The sequence below is a fragment of the Sesamum indicum genome, linkage group LG9 (genome assembly GCF_026168435.1).
Source record: "Sesamum indicum cultivar Baizhima isolate 11 linkage group LG9, ASM2616843v1, whole genome shotgun sequence".
NCBI lineage: Eukaryota > Viridiplantae > Streptophyta > Magnoliopsida > Lamiales > Pedaliaceae > Sesamum > Sesamum indicum.
Window position 1 is genome coordinate 1,956,135 of NC_142665.1, and position 11,242 is coordinate 1,967,376.

The 11,242-nt window shown below is 33.6% G+C and overlaps 1 protein-coding gene across 2 annotated transcripts; it reads right to left on the minus strand.

Annotated features, from left to right (window-relative positions):
- Positions 1 to 947: 947 nt before the first annotated feature.
- Positions 948 to 8,365, minus strand: ABCG3 (ABC-2 type transporter family protein). 2 transcript variants are annotated; one of them, XM_020696941.2, is made up of 12 exons: positions 8,114 to 8,365; positions 7,007 to 7,633; positions 6,815 to 6,894; positions 5,185 to 5,471; positions 4,272 to 4,443; positions 3,870 to 3,983; positions 3,513 to 3,641; positions 2,871 to 3,062; positions 2,662 to 2,748; positions 2,297 to 2,569; positions 1,995 to 2,102; positions 948 to 1,299 (listed from the first exon to the last, which is right to left on the minus strand). In XM_020696941.2, exons 2-12 carry the CDS (start codon positions 7,479 to 7,481, stop codon positions 1,042 to 1,044), a joined length of 2,175 nt encoding a protein of 724 aa, XP_020552600.1. In that variant the 5' UTR covers positions 7,482 to 7,633; positions 8,114 to 8,365; the 3' UTR covers positions 948 to 1,041. The 2 variants fall into 2 exon arrangements, with proteins under 2 accessions (XP_020552600.1, XP_020552601.1); XM_020696942.2 differs by having other exon boundaries at positions 8,103 to 8,365.
- Positions 8,366 to 11,242: the final 2,877 nt, after the last annotated feature.

An 11,242-nucleotide genomic window follows, 5' to 3' on the forward strand; every position in this document is an offset into this window, starting at 1 on the left:
GATAACTTATACTTTTTGATGAATAATAAAGAACATTTTATATAAATATTTTTACATAACAGTAAGACAAATAATGATGCACATATTTCAAGCAAAATCTTACAATGCTCAAAATCTTCAGATAATCAAATACGATGTAGTACTGCTCAAATTCATTGGATACCAATAAAAAACATATTATGAAAGTATGGCTAAAAAAATTTAATAAGAAATATTTAATACTTATGATAAACATTGTATACATTAGTAATTATGATATAAAGCATAGAGATGCCTGTTTGACTTTGGTAGTTGGGCAACCTATTCTAATAGAGTGGGGGAAAATGGGACAGGTTTGTTAACTTTTTTGCACATTAATTAAAATTTTTTATATCCAATCAGGTAACATTAGTATCGCACTTTAGCCCCTTTAATAAATGTAAAAGTAAAAAAAATGTCCCTAAGGAGAAATTTGGGGGGAAGCTGCAAAGCAAAGTCGTTGGTTTCATAGTCGTTATCCGAATCTAAAATTTAGTACACTTCACCTTCACGCATAAACTACATCACTTGCCCATTTTTTGTGCTTCCTATCAAGGAGTCTCATGATTTTTGCATGAATTTTTCAGGGTCGTTTTCACATTATATTTCCCAATTTTAATTGTCGTAATGTCTTTTCGAAAATAAATTGATTTTTAAAGAATAAAATATTACATTTGCATATATGGTAATTATCTACTTACATAGCTAGCAATTTACATTGAATATATACTGTCGGGATCATTCATGATGATATGTCTTACTCGATCTGACTATTCATATTAATGCGAGTTGCTACCTATGCCCGGGCCGATTTGCAGTAAACCAGCCTGAATAGAGTCATCCAGGAAGCGACGGCCCGAATGCTTGTCCTGTTTCATGAATTCTCACAATTCCGGCGTTGCTGATAAGACACTACACAAAGACATCTCTTGAAAAAAATCCAATATTTCTTAACTTAGATAACAACCTAAGTGCATTGAGCAAAACCAGAAAATGATCATAAGTTTCTTACAACTCTGTCGTTTATCTCGGATTGTTTGTATTTTGGTTACATCGGAACAAACAACGAAGAGATAAGGTCTTTCTAACACGAAACTGTAGCAAAATGAAAACAAGAATGCGATAGCCAACAGCCATGAGAAACAGTATGAGTAAATTTCCCCACTTGGAGTTAACGTCGGCTGATATGTCATATGCACTTTGAAGGGCCTGGTAGCCTGAGAGAGACCTTACCTGCCCAACAGCAAAGGAAGTTCCAATGTACTCGTTCTCCAAGAGCCCCTGAAGCAAAATGGAGCTTGTTCAGACGATCAGAATAGTAGACAACATTAACTAAGCAATACTTGTAATCTTTGCATAGAGAACTGAGTATTTCTCATAAAAGTGAAATGTGGAGAATTCTACATATATCGAGTGTTAAGATATCAAACAATATGGACTGTATATCAGCATAATTAAATCCCTGTACTTGGTGTGATTCATACCGTTCTGTGTTTCTGTAGCAAACAGTGTGGAGCACGCCATATTAGCATAAGATAAATCCCATTACCAAAGTATTCTGTGTTTTCAGAAAGAGCTGGTCCTTAACATTGTGCTTACGGTAGTGGTTTTGAAGCTTTAAAATCAAACTTGCATTAGATTTAGCAATGATTGAACTAATACTCGTTGAAATATTAGACATGTTACAATAAAAGAATACTCAGCTTGCTAAATTGCAACGTCTCCTACAATCATGTTTTGCATTGCAAATTCCCGGACGAGCCGGGGAAAATCTTACATCCAAGCATGACTACAGGGTGTGTTCCTGTAACTCTAGAAAGTTGAGGGTTTTTTTAAATAAGCCCAAATATCAGGGTTTGCATTAATGGTTATCCATTAAATTCAACAAGAACATTTGGTTTTACAGCCCGAATTCTAGATTCAATCACAGTAAAAGTGCATGAGCATGTACGGATTATTATATAGAACCAACTTGCCTGGATAGAATAAGTATGGAAAGCAATGTAAGACACAGGATACATCCACACTGGCCTCGGCAACGCACTTCGAATCCTAAAATACCCAGCTGAAAGCATCATCACCATCTGAAAGACAACATCAATGTTAATTAGATCTAAGGAACATAATCAAGTTAGAGAACGCCGAAAACAGGGGAAAAATCCGTGTAGAATAATTCAAATGAAGCATAATGCAGCTGAAGAAAGCTTGTAGGAAGATGAAATGCATGCTCTCTACTAGATATAGGTAATTTCAGCTCGACAAGTAGGACGGAACATACATGTACAGTCACCAACATTATGATACTCCAGAAGATATTTTGGCAAATGGTAGCAATAAGCAGCACTAGCCCTTCGTTAACGAGAAGGCACATAAAGAAATTCAGAGTGAAGTACATCAACAGGCTGAAATCGTCACGTAGCCCAATGAGGAAATAGAAGACCAAACTTGATGAGACAGAGAGGAGAAACAAGAACGGAATGCTGGAAAGAAGTTGCCCGATTAAGAAGACGAATGTCCCAGAATGTTGGTTTGCTTCTTCACAGGCGTATATCTGCATAGAGAAGATTAATGAAACAAATAGATTGTACAAGAAGTCTGCATTAATGAAAGTTTACTGAAACAAAATATGGAGATCTCCATTACCTTGATTTCTTTGAGCTGCGCAGGGACACCGGCTATGCTAAAAAGCGAAGTAAATGATACAAACACAAATACAGCTGCAACTCTTGTCTGCAATTTTAGAGAAAAGAAAAAAAAGAAATTGGTTGTTATTATGCAGTCAGTCATAGTGCACCCCTTACAATTTGGATGGAGGACCAACAGAAATTATTTGCTGCAATGATATAACTTACCCCAACTGATGATAGAGAATGCCCCAAACCAGAGAACACAGTACCGATACATAAAGCCAGGAACATGTAAAGAATTAACCGAAGCCAATAGTATTTCCACTCCCTTGACATGATCAGCAATGATCTCCAAGTTAATACTGCAATTTTGGCGACAAAGTTTGCCTTGCCTTTGCTTTTGAGAGTTGAGCCTTCCTGTAGCCATAAGAAATAATGATTGTGAACACAAGCAATTTGGACTGAAAGGGGGCTTTAATTGTTTGCTCCATAGGATCCGCTAGATGAATGTTAGCCCAGGGTGTCGAGAATTACAAACAACTTTGCAAGAATGAGAATATAGGTATTGATGGAACAGAAAGAGCTCTCTGTCATAGAGGGGGATACGTGAACTGGGAAACTATATCATTTTCAGCAGCATGGTCGATTAGAGTTAGAAAGGTTCTTAGTATCTGCAATTTGTGGTGACTGTTGGACGGGAAAATAATAAAGAACAAAATCATATTAATTTATAAATAAACATCTTCTTAGAGGTATCAACAGAGAACGAAAAATACAGAAAACCATTAACTATGATGCAGAAAAGGAAACATTCAAGTTCAACATGAGCTGCAGAAAGCACAAACTTTAACAATAATAATGGCTCACCTTGTCGGTAAGTTTCAAAATCATATTCTCAACAGCAGCAGCATCTGCAGATGATTTATAAGTTGCTTCAAGAGTGCGTATTGCTACAGCAGTGTCCATATTGACTGACGAAAGTTCCCCATGGTCATCCTGTTATGATTATTGGCTAATGGTTACAGAAAACAACCATAGTATGAAATTGTAAAAATAATCATATATGATCTTTAAATCACCATAGTACATTACAGAAAATTACAGTAGCAAGGCATCTGCTAACATCAGCCTTAATTTGCTATATACATAAAGGATTATGCAATTACATGAGATAGTTTAACCAGCTATATGGTGGGATATGTCATGCAAGAAATAGGAAAATACCTGCCAGTTTTTGCACATTGCAATGATCCTATCGAAATCTGTGTTTATTGCTCTCAGAAAGTGATCGGAAGGGCTTTGCATGATAGGGCAAGGGAATCCAGCATTCGAGAAATGCTACAGAAAACAAGAGAAAGAAAAAGAATAAGTATTTCACAAATCAAAGCTGAAAGAAAAAATAGAATTTCTGTACCACTTAGAAAAAGCAAATCTTTTAGACCTTGGCTTGGCCAAGATCTCACGAACTAGTAAGCAAACTAACATCCATTTTTTTCCAGTGACAGGGCAAACTATATTCCATAAAAATCAATAACTTTGTGCGCGAAGGTAATCCAATAGTACTCTATTAGGAAGATTAATGGGAAATTTAGTAAAATAACTTCATGATATAATCTGAGATATTACCTGCAAACAAGCAAGCGTTTCGCCGAAGAATAATGTGTTTCCATTTGAAAGAAGACAAATTCTATCAAAAAGGCCAAACACTTCTGTGCTGCTCTGGTAAATGGTGAAGATAAGAGTGCACCCCGTATTTGCAAGCTTCTTCAGCGTAACCATCATCAGGAGTGCAGATACACTGAGCTTGGATATAAATTAGTAGTTGATCAGAATGGGTGGACAAGTAGAAGTAAAGGGAAATAGTCTCATTCAAATCGTTGGATCAATTGATATAGAACACAATATATTTTATAATGATGTTTTTTTGACAATACAAGATCGCATTCTCATCCTATTTTAGTGAAAGCAACTATGAAATGGATCAAATGCACAAATACTAAAAACAATAGACATCTTCACGAATTTTAACGATCAACAGTTATCATTTGTCAAAAAAGAACTTTTGCCTTTCTGTTAGCACTTTGAGATGTGTAACTTTGTTGATTCTCTAGGAACCAGGATTACAACAAACTTCCTGTTGGGGCTAAGATGGAATATTGGTTCCAATTAATTTATTGTTTCAAAGATCGTGCTGATATAAGCTTTTAGTTCACACATTATCAGAGCAAATACTTAGTAGACTTCGCCTGTTTTAATCATCAAGAGAAATGCAGCATTGCCGAATTTCATGAATAAGGCACATGCAGACCTTTTAAAATTTTATCAAGTTAAGCGAAAAAGGCTAATGGTCCATTAAAAGGAAGGATATTTTCTTCATTTTAAAACATAGAACATTATCAAAGAAAGCATAAACAACTACAACTACGTATTTTCTCACTTTGTTTGATTGAAACATGCACTATAGCACAAGGCTCATAGTGAAACACATTGCAAGTTCACAGAGAGTACAAGAGCTTCATAAATAAAAATTGAAACAAACCTGTCAAGATGATAAAGAGGCTCATCAATAAACAAGATATGGGGTCTCATAACTAGCTCCCTAGCAATTGTGACCCGTCGTCTCTCACCACTGGGAAGACCCTTCATATAGCAGTGGCCACCTATAAGCTTATTTGCATAATCCCCCAATGACATAGCAAGGATGGCATCCTCCACTGCACTCCTCTTCTTAGAAAGGAAGCCTGGAAGCTGAAGCAATGCTGAGTAGTAAAGGTACTCACGCACAGTCAAGGATCCAATAAGCGTGGTTTCTCTTTCAACAAATCCCTAATGCAATATACAAAATACTCGATCAAAGACAAACATAAAATAAAGAAGCAAGAGTTATGAATGATTTTCTATCCTTATAAATGTCAGATCATGGAGCAATTGTGGTTGACCATCAATTCACACATGAAATTTTGTAATCTTCACTTGCATAATTAGTAGCTTTAGCAAATCCATGGGCATCAAACCCTTTCAAATTAGAATTCAACTACGAGGACTCTGGAATTACATTAATCACCAATTCTTCTTAGCTGTTTTCAGCATTAAAAATATGCATCTCTAAAGTGTGAGTTTTCACGCTTGCATGTCAATGGACACATCAAAGTAACAAAAACAGTTTACCAACATTTGATACTTACAAGGAATTACCTAAACAATGAGGCAGATCATATTTTTTTTTAAAAATTTCATTAAGGGTGCATTTGAATTGCTGGATTTGACTCTTGTGGATTTAAAATCCATCTAACTGGTCGGCTGATAAAAGAAATCAATGGATTTTAAATCCTTCATTTCATTCATTCGATTTTAAGCCTATTTAAAGATGGATTTAAAATCAACCCAATAATTTGGTCATTTTAAATCATTTTGAAATGCTCTAAAATCAGTAGCCAAATGAATTTGAAGTCCTTACACAAATTCCTTGTGAATATAAATAAGTAATTCCAAATATGTTAATTTGAAATCAAAGGGATTTGAAATCCGTTCATTACGAATCCTTAACCAAATCCAAATCCATCATTACAACACAACCTAAATCACTTTAAAGCAATTTGAGATGCTAACAGGTTTCATTTAACTTCTAAATTTAGTTGTCTACCTCGGTAAGATAGTTTAAGCACGAAAGCTTAAAAACCAAAACAAGGATACTTTCAAGCACCAGAAGTCTAAGGTCTGTTGCAATAGTTGGACCACATCAATCTTTGACCCATAAACTCAAAAGTTAATAGGCCAATTACTAAACACATGAACCTTTTTACCAACTCATGACTTTGCAGTATTTATTAATGGAAGTGATCTTTGTTTATGCAAATATTCCAGAAACAGGAAACTCTACTCTCTGTATTTGACATTTACTTTGATAAATATGTGGGACAGAATTTGGTATGCCAGAACATATCTCCTTAAAGGAGTACGAGGAAAATATAGAGGTATAGATTTTCAAAATTGTCCCAAATTTATCCTTATTCGGACAAAAAATGCAAGCTTGACAGCACCTTAAAAACAGAACAAAGTTAAACATTTGAAAACAAATGCACGGTCAAGACAAGTGATACCCTAAAACCATCGGAAACCACATTATCATAAATTAAGGTTTAAGGACACGTGGCACTCAAGGAACTTACATATGATCCATATGGCATGCGTGATTTTACACCATTAACAAACACCTCGCCATAAATTCTAGCTGAATCTGGCAATCTTCCTGAATTAGGGTAAAAAAAGAAAGCAAGAACATAAGATGCTTTCATAAATGTAAAAATCCATGTTGTCTTGTAATAATGATAAAAGAGGAAGAAGCATCAAAAAAGACAAACCTGCAAGAGCTCTTAAGAGAGTTGATTTCCCCGACTTGGCGGGGCCCATAATAACCGTCATTGTTCCTGGCAGTGCATAGCCATTGGAACTCTTAACAACCTTGTCAGAGTACTTTCTTTTACCCTTTATAGTAACTGTCAAATCCTTCCACACAAGTGAGGCCCCTGCAATCTTTCTTGCAACAATTGCACCCTCAGGTAAAGGAGGTGATGGCAGTGAGCCACTATTGAGCTTTGAAAGAGAGGGGGAGACTGGCGTAGTAGCAGTGCGAATGGAGTCTGCTCCTCCTTCCTCCACCTTAACTTCAATATCTGTATCATCCCAGTCGGGTGAGTCCTCAAATGAAATAGGTTGCCTAAGTGCCCCCGGTTTTCTCAAGTAGAAAAAATTGCTTGAAGGCACTCTACTTGCCGGGCTACTTGCGGAAGATGATGAGGACCTATAATGATCTGATTGAGATTGTATTTCTTCCATTTTGCTAAAAAATCTGTGTGCTTCTAAAGTCCCCCGTATATCATCCACAAAGCAAAGTGAAATTAACACATCATCGGCGCAATTTCAAGTGCCAATTTCACTGAAAAGCTAATCTTCCTCCTCCAACTTCAATTGAGACAAGTTAGCTGAACCTGCCGAAGCATACAATAATAGTTAATAAGTGCATAAAAAGAAAGAGATTTTTAGAGCAGTTTGATGATATAAGTGACAAGTTCTCAAGACTACTGCATCATATACATCAACAAAAGATTCAAGAGAAAAATGGTTCAAATGAAATATTTCACGCTCTGTTTGCCTCTTCCACAAAGTCCAACCGCGTGTGCGGAATTATCCAAAACCCAATAAAAATCAAGAATCCTTACTTCACAAGCTTCTCCGAACCAGTTCTTGTATCATTTTCAATTATATAATTCTAACAAAACCCAAAAAGGATTTTAATTGAATCTTTACCAAGTTATCAACTTTCTCTAATTTCAGACCTCAGTGCCCAAGAACCCAAACCCCCCCATAAATTTCAAGAACAAACACACCCCATACCAGAAAAACTCAAAACATCACATGATACAAAAAGATTTACATGCAGAAAAAGAATAGCATTACCACTGATATACCTCTAATGCTCTTTATCAAGTTGATAACCTTGAAGAAGCAGTGCAGCTAGAAAAATAAAGGGTATTAGAGAAATGAGCCACACCCAGAGAGAGAGAGAGAGAGAGAGAGGGATGGATACAGAAAAGGCTGGATCTGGGGTTGGGGTTTTGGCATAGGAGTGAGAACTCCAGCAGAGGAATAATAATGGAGGAAAAAAGAAAAGAGCAAAAAGAGACAAGAAACTGAAAGAGAGAGTGTGAATGACACTTGATTTTGGACTAATTACCTATAATTTCAATTTAAATTGGACTTAAAATTTTGAAATAATTTCCCAAAAAAACATTAAAGGCCTGAAACTTGATGAATCCTTTGACCCACTTTCTTTTCTTTCCCCTTTTTTTCTGGTGCTTTTGTTCTCTTTCATTTTTGTTTTCTTCTATTCATCTTAAAGATTCCCCAACATTTTAGTATTATGTAATAAAGTTTTGTCCTCCAATTTAGTAAAGCATACTTTAAAATTTTACAACTAGTCTATTTCTATACTTATAAATGATATGCTAAAAATTTCACAAGAATGTAGCATGTTCAACTTTAAATATTTAATTTCACACTAATATCGTCTTAAGTAAATTATACGTTAATTTTCATCAATTATATACAAAAATTACATGTCCCTCTTTAATGGATGGTCAACTTCAATGCTCGTAAAGATTATGTATATTGTAGTCTCATTATTGTAGTATTGTTGTATCTGGAAAAACGGGAATTAAATATTTATACTAAAATGCCGCACTCTCACCCACGTAAATGTGTTTACGATTATATTTATTACAATAATTTTGTAAGAAGATTATTGTTGCAAACTCTTTTATAATTAAGTAGCAGTATGGAGGTGGTTGTGTGAAATTGTCTCTTTTTGTAAGTAATTGTTTTTGCTTTCTCAATTGTGGGGTCTCATACACATATATGTATATAGTGGCTAAGTGTGTTATTCAAGTTTCTGAGAGATTATTATCATTAGACTGAAAGAAACAAAAGCAAGAAGGAAAATGATGAGACGCATTTTCTCTCCTTTTAAATTTTGTAATAACAATGTGGGCTTCCATCATTTTGTAGCATGCAGCCAAATGCCAGCACACATTGTCCTTACAAAAGGGTTTTCTCTCTCTCCCTCTCTCTCTCTCTCTCTGTGCCTTTAGAACAACAAACAGCAGGGCTGTGTAGTTTGTATGGTTTTTGTATCCTAATGTTGTAGGATGATCTATTGCAGCAAGTGGTGATTGTTTTTTTCCTACAACTGTGTAAAAACAATGTTGAGGTTTCTGTAATTGTAGTGAAGTTTGGCTGTTTGTGTGGCTCTTTATTTTATTCATCATTTGAGCATAGGCAATGCCTTAACTTATAAACTAAGGCATGTTTACCTCACTACATGATTAGTTTGAGCTACAACGGCTTGAAACTTGTGACACATGATGTTGTTTCTATTCTCAAAGCTTTGCTTGCCAGTTTTTCCACAAACAGGATTCAATCTATTTTAAATTTCAGTTAATTATTTTTTTGTATTTAATATATACACACACAACGACATTAAAAAATTTATGCACCAAGCATATATATATTTTTAAATAAAATTTATTAATATGACGCCTAATGCATTTAAATTTAAATTTATGTGAATCTCATGTTAATTTGATATGAACAATCTATTTTTTATCTACGCAAACTAATTCATACCCACCTACATTTAACAAAAAATCAAAAGAGAAATAAAACATAAAAAAACATTTATATGCTTCATTGCAGGGATCTGCTTAAAGAGATAGAAGTGGTCGCTAAATTTGTCGTAATTTTAGCTATTACAAAAAAATTTGAAGGTGATCATCTAAATAAATCTTTAAGCTCAAAATTCAGTTATTAAAAGTTGAAATATATGTAATAACTAATTAGTACCCCATGCCAAGGCACAAACCTATTATATTTCTAAATAAATAAAATTATGATTAATTTCATTTAAATTATATTTTTCTAAGTATCATTAAATATCAAAATAAGATATGAATTACGTTACTAACCAATTTTTACCAAAAAAAAACACGACGATTGTTTTTGGATAAAATAAACAATCATATGTTTATATAAATTTAGATAAAAAAAAAATACTTTATTATGTAACGAATAAATTCAAACAAGTCATCCAAATATGCACATATTATGTTTATGTTTTATTATATATAGATAATAACAACTTAACCTCATGTCAAGTGGAGTTAACAATTAGGGTAAATTACAACGACTTCTCTTGAAATATAACATAATTACGAATATTTTCTCGTTGTTTGAAAAATTATTAATACCCCATTGATTTTAACAACCGTCTAACATGATAATTTTATTTATTTATTTATTTATTTATTTTTTATTGACTAAGTGAATATTTTTTTTATTTTTAAAAAAATTTCATCTATTTCGTTCGATTTTTTATGATTTTTTATTTTTTTAAAAATATAATAAGGTTATAGTTGAGTATTTCATACTCCCATCCAAAAATTACATAATTTCAAATATCATGGGGTATTTGTAATTTTTCAAACAATAAGAAATATTGGTAATTATGCCCAAATGTCATGGGTGATCGTTGTGATATATCATAAATAAAATATATTATTCCTAATCGGTCATATTTCTTATTTAGTCCCCCATCTATTTATTTCATTCGTCTTTAGTCGATCATCTCTTAAATAATCATACTAGTCCCTTATCTCGTAAACATTTATCATTAAAAATTTGAAAGTTAAATTATATGGAATCTAAATTATCATTCAAATGGGGCAAAATTGAAAAAAAATAAATCTATACAATTTTTTCATGAAACATCATTACATCACATAATATAGTCTTGTATGCATGAGAAAAGTATAAAAAAATTCAAAAAACATAATATTATAATTCTCCATAAAATGAAATATAAAACCAAATGCAAATAATAATAATATTACGTCATTTAATAGAATCCACTTTGCATAAAAAAAAAAAAAAATTTTTCAATGTAATGTCATTAAATTCGTGGGATGATATTCTATACATTTTTCAATATGTTAATCCCAAGTTGTCTACTCTGCTTAATTAATAAAATTATTGAACAACTCATG